The following is a 14,123-nucleotide window of genomic DNA, read 5'->3' as shown; positions in this document are numbered from 1 at the left end:
TGCATCTCTTGAATGAACATGTTGCGGAATTGGAGAAGCAGCTGGATGACCTCAGGGCCAGTTGGGAAAATGAGAGTTTCCTGGACAAGACCTTCAGTGAGGTTGTCACACCAAGGATACAGGAAGAGCGAAGGTGGGTGACTATGAGAAAGAGGAGCAAACGTGGAGTGCAGGAGACCCCGGTGGCTGTACCTACTGAAAACAGGCTTGCCCTCTTGGGAACGGACGACACCACAAGATTGAATGGTAGTCAGGGCTGTGATTCCAACACTGGTGCTGAGGCTCAATGAGGAAGAGTGACGTCAGGCAGAGCCATAGTGGTGGGAGACTCCATCAACAGAGGTGTGGACAGGAGATCCTACGGCAGCAGGAGAGACTCCAGGATGGTGTGTTGTTTCCCTGGTGCCAGGGTCCAGCACGTCTCGGAGCAGCTGCACGGCATCCTCAAGAGTGAGGGGGAGCAGCAGGAAGTTGTTGTGCATGTTGGCACAAATGATATAGGTCGGAAGAGGAAGGAGGTTCTACAACAAGAATTTATGGAATTGGGTAGGAGACCGAAAAGCAGGACCTGCAGGGTAATGATCTCAGGATTGCTTCCAGTACATCGTGCTAGTGAAGGTAAGAATAGGAAAATAGGGGAAATGAATGTGTGGCTGAGGAGTTGGTGCAGGGGGCAGGGATTCAGATTTCAGGATCATTGGGATCTCTTCCGGGGCAGGGGTGACCTGTATAAAAGGGACGGGTTGCACCTAAACTGGAGGGGGACAAACATCCTAGCGGGAAGGTTTGCTAATGCAACACGTTAAGGTTTAACCTAGATTGGCAGGGGGCTGGAAGCTCATGCAGTACAGAGGCACATGAGAGGCTAAAAGTTGGTATGGAGAGTGGTGTGGGAATGGTTAGTGGACAGAATAGGAAGGTGAAAGGCGGAGAGCGAGGAAGGGGGGTTGGTTTAAACTGCACGTATTTTAATGCAAGGGGTCTGACGGGTAAGGCAGATGAGCTTAGGGCATTGATGGGAATGAGCGACTGGGACGTTGTAGCCATGACTAAAACCTGGTTAAGGGAGGGGCAGGACTGTCAGCTCAATGTTCCGGGGTACAAGGGATTCAGGAGAGACAGAGGTGAGGGGAAAAAGAGGAGGGGGTTGCATTGTTGGTTAAGGAGGATGTCACGTCTGTGTTCAGTGGTGACATTACAGACGGTTCATCTAGAGAGCCTATATGGGTGGAGCTGAGGAACAAGAAAGGGATGATCATCTTGTTGGGGGTGTACTACAGACCCCCGTATGGTGAACGGGAATTAGAAGAACAAATATGCCAGGAGATTGCAGACAGCTGCAGGTCAAATAAGGTTGTCGTAGTAGAGGATTTTAACTTTCCCAATATAGACTGGGAAAAATCATAGCGTGAAGGGTTTAGATGGGGGTGCAATTCCTCAAATGTGTTCAAGAGTGTTTTCTTAAACAGTATGTGGATGCCCATACACGTGAGAGGGCAACGCTGGATCTAGTATTGGGAGAGGCAATTTAATGAAGTGTGTGTGGAGGAGCCTTTTGGAACCAGTGACCACAGTTCGATTAAGTTTAAGATAGTTATGGATAGGGACGGAGAGGGTCCACATGTTAAAATGCTCAACTGGGGTAAGACCAACTTTGAGGGTATGAGCGAAGCTCAAGTTGATTGGAGCAGGTTATTTGAGGGGAAAGGAACATCAGCCTAGTTACTAGAGAGTATTCTGAGGGATAGGTTAGACAGGCATTTGGATGGGCAAGGGCTGATTAGGGATAGTCAGCATGGTTTTGTACGTGGGAGGTGGTGTCTCACAAATCTGATTGATATTTTTGAAGACGTAACCAAAAAGGTTTATGAGGGCAGAGCTGTAGATGTTGTGTACATGGACTTCATTAAGGCGTTCGACAAGGTTCCACATGGTAGGCTGCTCTGCAAGGTTAGAATGCATGGAATCCAAGGGGAGATAGCTGAATGAATAGGAAAGTGGCTCCATGGAAGGAAGCAGAGGGTGATGGTGGAAGGTTACTTCTCAGACTGGAGGCCCGTGACTAGTGGAGTGCCTCAGGGTTCAGTGTTGGGCCCGTTACTGTTTGTCATCTACATTAATGATTTGGATGAGAACATACAGGGCAAGATTAGCAAGTTTGCTGATGATACAAAAGTTAGTGGTTTTGCAGATTGTGAAGATGGTTGTGAAAGATTGCAGCAGGATCTGGATCTATTGGCCAGGTGGGCAGAGGAATGGTTGATAGAATTTAATATAGAAAAGTGTGAGGTGTTGCATTTTGGGATGTCGAACAAGGGCAGGACCTACACAGTAATTCTCTGGGTAGTGTTGTCGAGCGGAGGGATCTAGGAGTGCAGGTGCATGGTTACTTGAAGGTCGAGTCGCAGATAGATAATGTGGTCCAAAAGGCTTTTGGCACTTTGGTCTTCATCAGTCAAAGTATTGTATAGAAGTTGGGAGATCATGTTGCAGTTGTATAAGACGTTGGTGAGACTGCATTTAGAATATTTTGTTCAGTTCTGGGCACCATGTTATAGTAAAGATATTGTCAAGCTTGATAGGGTTGAGAAAAGATTTACAAGGATGTTGCCAGGACTAGAGGGTGTGAGCTATTGGGTGCAGGAGGATGTGGAGATCTTATAGAGGTATACAAAATCATGAGAGGAATAGGTTGGATAGATGCACAGAGTAGGGGAAACGAGAACCAAAGGACATAGGTTCAAGGTGAAGGGGAAAAGATTTAATAGAAATCCGAGGGGTAACTTTTTCATACAAATGGTGGCGGGTGTATGGAACAAGCTGCCAGAGGAGGTAGTTGAGGCTGGTTCTATCCCAACGTTTAAAAAACAATTACATGGATAGGACAGGTTTGGAGAGATATGGACCAAGCGCAGGCAAGTGGGACCTGTGTAGCTAGGACATTGTTGACCGGTGTGGGCGAGTTGGGCTGTAGGGCCCGTTTCCACACTGCATCACTCTATGACTCTATGACTATGACTAAAGTACTGACATCGTGAACCAAAGTGGATCTTGCACTTAATACAATTGGCTTTGTTGAAAAATTATTTTCACTGCCTCACATCACATGTACGGTAGCATGTTATGAATTATAATTCATAATATATTATAACATTTTATTATGGATCAGAAATTTTTAATTTGAAAAGCTAATAGGGAGATTTTTAAAATTTCTTCTTTCCTTAATAAGGGTTATTAAGGAACGTATTTCTGATGCACTGCAGTTACTCATCTAGGCTGCTTTGAAAGTACTTCCTAAACTTTGGTATCTCAATCACCAGGAAGTGCAAAGGCAGCAGGTGTATGGGAATACCACAACCTGCATTTTTACCTCCAACTTGCACATTGTCCTGACTTGGTAATACATTGTCATTCCTGTGTCAGGCATCGATTCTCAGGGTGAAATATGGTTTTTTTTGGTAAGTTGTGGCTTTAACTCTGACAATCATATGAGACCCAGGTGTGTCTCGTGTAGATCCGACACTAAAGGTCCACCTTTAGCAGGTGGGACTAGTGTAGCTGGGACATGTTGGACCAAAGGGCTGTTTCCATACTGTATCACTCGATAACTCATTGACAGTCATATGGTCTGCTGTGTGCAGTGGTGAGACAGTGAAACATTGCATTCATCAGTAGAGACTGACAAACTGTCATCAAATAGCATACATTACTGTCACTTCTCTAAGGTTTGTAGCCAACAAATGGATATTCCAGCCCTCTATGTTACTGTCTTATCTGACTGCCTCGTCTGTCCTTGAATCGTTAGCAAACTCAAATACATTGCACATGGTCCATTTATCCATCATACATATATATTGAAAATAGGTGGGGCCACAGTTCTGATCTCAGTGGCACTTTACTCATTCCAGCTTTCCAATCTGACCTGCTCATCCATACCCTCTATTCTGTGTACTAATCAGAATATATGAGCACTATATATTGCTTTGAACACTTATTTTTTGTAGAAACATGAAACCTTAGAAGATAGAGCATTACAGCACAGTAACAGGCTCTTTAGCCCATAGTGCCTGAACCGACCGTAAAGCCAATGTAAACTGCATTTCTGCTTGAATGTGGTTTGATATACCTTTCAATGAACATCTTTCAAAAATGTAAACATGCTATTTCCAATGGATAGCCTCTATATCAATGGCAAATGACAATATATTAGCAAATCAGGACGATATGCAAGTTGGTGGGCTGGTGGTGGTGTTCCCAGGCACCTGCTGCCCTTGTAATAATAATAATATATTTTATTGTCATTGCACGTCAGTGCAACGAGGTTTAGTATGCAGCTTCCAACCGATGTAAAAGAAAAGTAAAATAAATAAATAAGCTGTGTGTCATGACCATCCGAGGGAGACAGTCCAGGGGGGGTGGAGGGCACTCAGCAGGGCCGGTTCAGAGCAGCTATAGCTCTGGGAATAAAGCTGTTTCTGAGTCTGGAGGTTGGGGCGTAGAAGGTCTTGTAACGTCTGCCGGAGGGAAGTAGTTCAAACAGTCCGTTACAAGGGTGTGAGGAGTCTTTATGGATGCTGACGGCCTTCCTGAGGCACCGTGTGTGGTAGATGCCCTCCAAGGCTGGTAGCTGTGTCCCAATGATCCTCTGCGCTCTGTGGACGACACGCTGAAGAGCTCTCCTCTCCGCCTCCGTGCAGATGAGATACCACACAGAGATGCCATACATTAATATGCTCTCTGTGTTGCAGCGGTAGAACGTTGTCAGCAGCTGTTGGGGCAGACCAGTCTTTTTAAATGTCCTCAGGAAGAACAGTCGTTGCTGTGCCTTCTTGACCAGCGCAGCGGTGTTGGTGGACCATGTGAGGTCGTCTGAAATGTGTGCCCAGAAACTTAAAGCTGGACACTCTCTCCACACTTTCCCTGTAAATGGAGATTGGGGTGTATTCTCCATTATGGGACCTCCTGAAGTCAATAATCAGCTCCTTGGTCTTGGAGGTGTTTAGTGACAAGTTGCACCAGTCCACCAGGTTCTGCACCTCCGCTTTGTATTTTGTTTCATCACCGTTGGTGATCAGCCCAATCACTGTTGTGTCGTCTGCAAACTTCACGATGGAGTTGGTGTCGAATGCAGGAACAGTCTTGAGTGAAGAGGGAGTAGAGCATGGGGCTTAGTACACAGCCCTGTGGTGTGCCGGTGCTCAAGGTGATAGTGGAGGACAGGTGTGGGCCCAGTCTCACTGCCTGCGGTCGCTCTGTCAGAAAGTTCAGGATCCAATCGCATATCGGCGAGTTGAGGCCTAGCTGGTGGAGTTTGGTGGTGAGCTTGGTGGGGATGACCGTATTGAATGCAGAGCTATAGTCAATGAAGAGCATCCTCACGTACGTGCCCTGTCTGCCCAGGTGAGTCAGGACAGTGTGAAGAGCCAGAGAGATGACATCCTCTGTTGATCTATTTGCCCTGTATGCAAATTGATGAGAATCCAGTGAGGCAGGGATGCTGGATTTGATGTGGGAGAGGACCAGCCTTTCGAAGCACTTCATTGGGATTGGAGTTAGGGCAACCGGGCGGTAGTCATTCAGGTTGGTGACTTTAGACTTTTTCGTCACCGGCACTATGGTGGCTGTTTTCAGGCACTTGGGGACCGTTGCCAGAGATCGAGACAGATTGAAGATTCTCGTGAATACCTCCGCCAGCTGTACAGCACAGTATCTTTAGTACCCTTCCCTATACTCCATCCGAGCCTGCAGCCTTGCGTGGGTTGATCCTACGCAGAGCGCACTGTACCTCCTGAGTGCTCAGTGTTAAGGCCTGTCCCTCTGCCATGGCCGGGGTTATTCCACTCCTGGTGGTGTTGCCAGTTTCGAAGCGGGCAAAGAAGGTGTTTAGTTCGTTGGCCAGTGTGATATCACCGTGGGGGCAGGCGGCTGCTCTTTCAGGGTCTCTACCTGGTCGGAGGCAGCTTTTCTCTGGGCTGCAGCTTCGACCCGTCCTCGCGGCCTACCAGTGGGCCTGGAGCGGCGATTCCTGTCGCGGACCGCCAGAACCTCGGTTTAGGCGGCGGCACTGCGCTGGAGCGCTATTGTGGAGCGGGCGATGCCTTGCCTGGGTCGCCGCGCCGCGCTGGGTCGCCGCGCTAGACCGCCGGGAACAACATCGTGGAGTTGCGGGACTGTGGAGCGGCCAGCTGCGGGCGGAGGCACCGAACTTTACACTGGGAGCCTGGGATCTCGTGACGAGATTGCCAGTTGTGGAGCTCCATCCGGCGCGGCCTGGTCGGCTTCGGAAGCCGTGGCCTCCAGTACGGAGGCGGCCGTTCCAGGGTTCCCATGCCGCTGTGAGGACTCTCCCGACGCCGGAGCACCACCACCCAGCGAGAACGGCCTGGAACATCGGGCCTCCATAGAGGCAACTGTGGAGGCCTCAATAGGCCCGACTATGGGTGAACTGGGGTTGGGGACTGGACTTTGTGCCTTCCCTCATGGTGGGAGCCATTGTGGGGGGATGTTCTTTGTGTGTAAGACTCTCATTGGTGTTATGTCTGTATTCTTTTGTGTGCTGCAAAATGGCAAAAAGCATTTCACTTCATTACACCTCGGTGTATGTGTGTGACTAATAAAAACCTTTGAATACTTTGATATTTCTTAATCTTTCCTTAAATTCAGCCACAGGACACATTAAAGGCATCCAAGCATGTAAAGGTTTTGACAGTTCAGCTTATTGTATTACCTCGTCTTCTCTTTACACTTGATACACAATTCTTTAGCCAAAATGAAAAGTTCACTTGACCACTTTGAACATTTTTTTCTAACCAGGTTTTCGTTTATGATTTAAATGTTAATAAATACGAACCTATCTGCGAGCAAGCTGTTGTGAACAAGAAGAGAAACAAGCTCACACATATTGCATTCAATCCAACCTACCCCATTATAATGGTAGGCGATGAACGTGGAGGTGTGATTATTTTGAAATTGTCTCCAAACCTTCGAAAACAGCCAAAGGTAAGATTGCATTTTTAATTTCCAATGTAGTTTGCAATTGTTCCACAATTTTTACTCCAAAGATTTTTTTAACTCCCTTAACACTAAAATACTTTGAATTAAAAACAAAATACACATGATTTTTTTTAAATATAGTCTCATGACCATTTTGTTGAATGAAGAGTGTGCAGGTGATAATATGACAAGCTTTGTTCATTAGTGCTAGGAGCAAAATTAGGCTATTTGGCCCATCAAATCTACTTTGCCATTCATTCATGGCTGATCTATCTATTATTTTCAACCCCATTCTCCTGCCTTCTCCCTATAACCCCTGACCCCCTTACCAATCAAGATTTTGCAATCTGCGCGTAAAACTATCCATTAACGGTCTCCATAGCTGTCTGTGGCAATGATTTCCACAGATTCACCACCCTCTGACTACATAAATTCATCCTATCTCCTTTCTAAAGCTACGTCCTTTTATTTTGAGGCTATGGCCTCTGGTCCTAGAAGTACAAGGCTAGTGTTTTTAAACACTCATCATATCTAAATCTAATTATTCCTGGGATCATTCTCGTTAATGTCCTCTGGACCTTCTCCATCCTTCCTCAGATATAGGGCCCCAAACTGATTTGTACCTTGTAAAGCCTCAGCATTGCAACCCTGTTATTGTATTCCAGCCCTCTCGAAGTTAATTGCAGTCATCTTCTTTTACTATCGTTTTGACTTGTAAATTCACTTTTTGGGAATCCTGCATCAGCACTCCCAAGTCCCTTTGCACCTCCGATTTCTCAATATTCTCCCCATTTAGAAAATAGTCTACTCTAGAAAATTGTTACGTGAAGCCGCTATGCATTGGAGGTGAGATTAATTATGTAACGAACAGTAACCTCCATACAGAATGACACAAAATGAAGAGAAGTCTTCATCAGATGAGAAAAGGGTATGAAAAGTAGACCCAGATGGCACTTCTTTAGTAAGCCTTTTTCCAAACACATGGCTACACTAATCCTCTGCGGCTACAATGTTCCCAATGACGAGGCATCATCACCATTGATAGAACCATATAACCATATAACCATATAACAATTACAGCACGGAAACAGGCCATCTCAGCCCTACAAGTCCGTGCCGAACAATTTTTTTTTTTCCCCTTAGTCCCACCTGCCTGCACTCATACCATAACCCTCCATTCCCTTCTCATCCAAATGCCTATCCAATTTATTTTTAAATGATACCAATGAACCTGCCTCCACCACTTCCACTGGAAGCTCATTCCACACCGCTACCACTCTCTGAGTAAAGAAGTTCCCCCTCATGTTACCCCTAAACTTCTGTCCCTTAATTCTGAAGTCATGTCCATGATAAGGATGTATTGCTGAGGCTTTATAAGGCACTGGTCAGACCGCATTTGGAGTATTGGAGTTTTGGGCCATATATCTGAGAAAAAACCTATATGATGTTTCCTTATAGATAAACTGCCCAACCTGGCAACAAATATATAGAGTGCTAAAGAATAAGTATTGGGAAGTCATGTTGCAGGTTGATAAGACTTTGGTTAGGCTGCATTTACAATATTGTGTGTGGTTCAGCTTGCCACAATACTGGAAGGATGTAAAGGCTTTGGACAGGATGCAGAAGAGGTTCACCAGAATGCTTCCCAGATTAGAGGGTATTAGCTACAAGGAGAGTTTGGACAAACTTGGGTTGTTTTTTTCTAGAAGTAGAAAACAAGTTGGGGGAGTTAGAAGTAGATAAAATTATGAGTCTACAGTCAGAACTTTTTTTTCCCCATAGTTGAATGACTAGAAGGGATAACTTTAAGGTGAGAGAGGTGAAATTTAAAGGAGATTTGAAGGGCAAGTTTTGAACACAGGGTGGGTATCTGAAACATGCTGCCAGGGGTGATAGTGGAGACAAATAAGATAGTGCCATTTATAATGCTTTTAGGTTGGGACATAGATTTGCAGAGCTTGGAGGAATATGGACTATGTGGAGGCAGAGATTAGCTTAACTTTGCATCATGTTCAGCATGAATATTGTGGGCCAAAAGGCCTTATTCCCTTCCATTCAAAGTGTTACTCTTATAAATCTTTTCTCATAGAAACATAGAAAATAGGTGCAGGAGTAGGCCATTTGGCCCTTCAAGCCAGCATCAACATTTAATATGATCATGACTGATCATCCAAAACCATTACCCCATTCCTGCTTTCTCCCATTATTTAATCTGATCTGCTTGTAACACATTAGCTTACTTCCTTAAATAGGAAACCACAATACTGTATATCAAACTACAAATGCCATCTCCTGAATGCTTTGTAAATGAAGTATATTTTTATTTCTATTTTTATTCTATTCTCCATGAATAAGCATTGACATTCTGTTACGTTTCGTTATAGTCACTGCACTTGCACACAAATCTTTTAAAAGTTTTGCACTAGCACACCAGGCCCTTCTGCACCTTAGAACTCTATGTAATTGGACACAGACACTGATGCCTGGGACCTAAAATGGAAATTCACAACTCTCAGTGTGAAAACATTTTGCCTCATATCAATTCTAAATGGCCTACCCCTTATTCTTAAACTGTGGCCCCTGGTTCCGGATTCCTCAAACATCGGGAACATGTTTCCTGTATCTAGCGTGTTCAATCCTTTAATCTATATTACTAAAAGTCTGATCTTGACCGCTTTTGGCTCACTGCACTGTGATTTCCGAGAGACGCCGCCACCTATGGCCGTCATTTTTGGCCACCATGCTCAGAGCCCCCCTCCGCCTTCCTGGACCAGAGGATTTTTCCCATTGATGAAAAATCAGAGAGATATTAATGTTTTTAAGGAATTTCCCATTCTCTCTGCTGCTCCTGCTAGTGGGAGGGGGAGGGACTATAAACCCCGGAAGTGGTGTGCCTCACTCAGTCTCTGCAAGATGGAGGAAGCTAGAGCGTCACGTGTCTCTGGGCTCTGAATAACACTGAACACATGTCTACTCGACTGTGAGTGCCCTTAATGTGGTTTGAAAATGAAAATATGGTTGCTTTGAAGGAAACAGGCACTGCATGCAAATGGTTGTTCGGAGGGTTTGGGTTGAAGTAAAAAGGCACTGCATGCAAATGGTTGTTTGGGGGGTTTGGGTTGAAGTGAAAAGGCACTGCATGCAAATGGGTGTTTGGGGGGTTTGGGTTGAAGTGAAAAGGCACTGCATGCAATTGGTTATTTGTCTAAACTTGACAACTTCCTATTTGCACTATATTAACCATATAACCATATCACAATTACAGCACGGAAACAGGCCATCTCGGCCCTACAAGTCCATGCCGCGAACAATTATTTTCCCTTAGCCCCACCTGCCTGCACTCATGCCATAACCCTCCATTCCCTTCTCATCCATATGCCTATCCAATTTATTTTTAAATGACACCAACGAACGAACCTGCCTCCACCACTTCCACTGGAAGCTCATTCCACACCGCTACCACTCTCTGAGTAAAGAAGTTCCCCCTCATGTTACCCCTAAACTTCTGTCCCTTAATTCTGAAGTCATGTCCTCTTGTTTGAATCTTCCCTATTCTCAAAGGGAAAAGCTTGTCCACATCAACTCTGTCTATCCCTCTCATCATTTTAAAGACCTCTATCAAGTCCCCCCTTAACCTACTGTGCTCCAGAGAACAAAGACCTAACTTATTCAACCTTTCTCTGTAACTTAGTTGTTGAAACCCAGGCAACATTCAAAATATTGATTTTAGATAAAACGCTACCACTTATGGATGTGATTTTGGCCATCTTATTCAGTCCCCCTCTGCTCATCAGGTGCAGAGGATTCTTCCCATCAATGAAAAACAAAAGTGTCTTTAGTGTTTAAAAAATTGTTGGGAATCTCTCTCTCCTGTCAATCATGCCTTGACGACCACACCTTTCCCGGTGGGAGGGGGAGGGATTATAAAACCCAGAAGTGTGGGTGTGGCTCAGTCTCTGCATGATGAGGGAGAGAGAGGTCACGACTCTGTCTGAGCTATGAATCAACTGAACACACTGAATGTCTACTGATCTGTGTTTTGTGTGGTTTTATGGTGGTTTCACCCTGCTTGAAATAGTATGAAACTGCATTTGAGTGTGGTGGCCTTGCATGAAATGGTATAAAACCGCATTTGAATGTGGTGTCGTTGCACCCTGCATGAAATGGTATGAAACTGCATTTGAATTTGGTGGCCTTGCACCCTCGTTGAAATGGTATGAAACTGCACTTAAATTTGGTGGCCTTGCACCCTGCTTGAATTGTTTGGAACTGCACTTGAATTCGGTGGCCTTGCACCCTGCTTGAATTGTTTGGAACTGCACTTGAATTCGGTGGCCTTGCACCCTGCTTGAAGTGGTATAAAACTGCACTTGAATTTTGTGGTCTTGCACCCTTGCTCGAAGAGGTAAGAAACTGCACTTGAATTTGGTGGCCTTGCACCCCACTTGAAATGGTAGGAAGCTGAGCTGCCAACACATCAGGCTTGAGGGACTGAGTTGTCACCCCAAGAATCCATTTGGCCCACAATGTCCATATTCTGGAGACCAGTAGTCCCTGCAGTCAACAACACCCATACCAGTGCTTCAGAAAGCCCCCCCCCCTCCCTCCACTGACCACATTATACATTTTCCACATTATACTGCATCTGCCATGCATCTTCCCACTCACCCAACCTGTCCAAGTCACCCTGCATCCTCAAAGTATCCTCTTCACAGCTCACACTGCCACCCAGCTTTGTGTTATCTGCAAATTGCTAATGTTACTTTTAAATTCTTCATCTAAATCATTAATGTATATTGTAAATAGCTGTGGTCCCAGCAACGAGCCTTGCGGCATCCCACTAGTCACTGCCTGCCATTCTGAAAGGGACCCGTTAAGCCCTACTCTTTATTTCCTGTCTGCCAACCAATTTTCTATCCATGTTAATATCCCCCAATACAATGTGCTCTAATATTGCCCATGAATCTCCCGTGTGGGACCTTATCAAAGGGTTTATGAAAGACCAGGTACACTAGATCCACTTGCTCTCCCTTGTCCATTTTACTTGTTACATCCTCAAAAAATTCTAGAGGATTTTTCAAGCATGATTTCCCCTTCGTAAATCCATGCTGACTTGGACTGAGCCTGTTACTGTTATCCAAATGTGCCGCTATTACATATTTTATAGTCGACTCCAGCACCTTTTCCACCACCGATGTCAGGCTAACTGGTCTATAAATCCCTGCTTTCTCTCTACCTCCCTTCTTGAAAAGTGGGATAACATTAGCTACCCTCCAATCCACAGGAACTGATCCAGAATCTATAGAACATTGGAAAATGATCACCGATGTGTCCACAATTTCTAGAGCCACCTCCTTGGTACCCTGGGATGCAGACCATTAGGCCCTGGGGATTTATCAGCCTTCAGTCCCATCAGTCTACCCAACACCATTTCCTGGCTAATGTGAATTTCCTTCAGTTTCTCCATGACCCTAGGTCCTCTGTCTCCTAGTACACTTGGGAGATTGTTTGTGTCTTTCTTTGTGAAGACAGAACCAAAGCATCTGTTCAACTCGTCTGCCATTTCCTTGTTCCCCATAATAAATTCACCTGTTACTGTCTTCAAGGGACCCACATTTGTCTTAAATAATTTTTTTCTCTTCACACACCTAAAAAAGCTTTTACTATCCTCCTTTATATTCTTGGCTAGCTTACCTTTGTACTTCATCTTTTCACCCTGTATTGCCTTTTTAGATACCTTCTGTTGATCTTTAAAAGTTTCACAATCCTCTGGCTTGCCGTTCATCTTTGCTATGTTATACGTCTTCTCTTTGGACAGATTGGCGGAGTGGGCAGATGCATGGCAGATGAAGTTTAATGTGGATAAATGTGAGGTTATCCACTGGTATCCAAAAACAGGAAGGCAGATTACCATCTAAATGGTGTTAAGTTGGGAAAAGGGGAAGTACAACGGGATCTGGGGGTCCTTGTTCATCAGTCTATGAAAGTAAGTATGCAGGTACAGCAGGCAGTGAACAAAAACGAATGGCATGTTAGCCTTTATAACAAGAGGAGTCGAGTATAGGAGGAAAGAGGTCCTTCTGCAATTGTACAGAGCTCTAGTGAGACCACACCTGGAGTATTGTGTGCAGTTTTAGTCCCCTAATTTGAGAAAAGACATTCTTGCTATTGAGGAAGTGCAGCGTAGGTTTACAAGGTTAATTCCCGGGATGGCGGGACTGTCATATGCTGAGAGAATGGAGCGGATCTTATTGAAACATATAAGATTGTTAAGGGTTTGGACACGCTAGAGGCAGGAAACATGTCCCGATGTTGGGGGAGTCCAGAACCAGGGGCCACAGTTTAAGAATAAGGGGTAAGCTATTTAGAACGGAGACATTTTTCTCACAGAGAGTTGTGAGTCTGGAATTCTCTGCCTCAGAGTGTGGTTGGAGGCAGGTTCTCTGGATGCTTTCAAGAGGCTGCTAGATAGGGCTCTTAAAGATAGCGGTCAAGGGATATGGTGAGAAGACAGGAACGGGGTACTGATTGGGGATGATCAGCCATGATCACATTGAATGGCGGTTCTGGCTCAAAGGGCCAAATGGCCTACTCCTGCACCTATTGTCTATTGTCTATTGTCTTTAATTTTTATACTGTCCTCGACTTTCCTTGTCAGCCATGAAATGATCCTGCATCTTCTGGATTATTCCTAGAAATACCTGCCATTGCTGTTCCACCGTCATCCCTGCTCGGGTCCCCTTCCAGTTCCCCTTAGCCTGCTCCTCCCGCATGCCTCCATAGTCCCCTTTGTTCAACTTCAATACTGACACTTCCGATTTTACCTTCTCCCTTTGAAATTGCAGATTAAAACTTATCATAGTATGGTCACTACCTCCTTTACCTTGAGTTCCCATATTAAATTTGGTTCATTACACCATACTAAATCCAGAATTGCCTTCTCCCTGGTAGGCTCCAGTGCAAGCTGCTGTCTTTTCGAGAGGACGTATGCCCATGAATATTCAGTTCCCAGCACTGATCCTCATCCAGCCATGTCTCTGTATTTCCCACAACATTATACTTACCAATTTCGAACTGAGCCTCAAGCTCATCCACTTTATTTCTTATACTTCGCGCATTCATATAAAACA

At 45.1% G+C, this 14,123-nt stretch overlaps 1 protein-coding gene across 1 annotated transcript in view; it reads left to right on the top strand.

The window, feature by feature from the left end:
• dnai1.2 (dynein, axonemal, intermediate chain 1, paralog 2) overlaps positions 1–14,123 on the top strand; it is a 139,520-nt gene that overhangs the window by 118,580 nt on the left and 6,817 nt on the right. The window contains exon 20 of the mRNA XM_055632318.1: positions 6,814–6,999. Within this exon, the coding sequence (XP_055488293.1) occupies positions 6,814–6,999 (186 nt within the window). The remainder of the gene's footprint in view (positions 1–6,813; positions 7,000–14,123) is intronic.

The sequence above is a fragment of the Leucoraja erinacea genome, chromosome 1, assembly GCF_028641065.1.
Source record: "Leucoraja erinacea ecotype New England chromosome 1, Leri_hhj_1, whole genome shotgun sequence".
Lineage (NCBI taxonomy): Eukaryota > Metazoa > Chordata > Chondrichthyes > Rajiformes > Rajidae > Leucoraja > Leucoraja erinaceus.
This window is presented reverse-complemented; position numbering and strand designations above follow the sequence as displayed.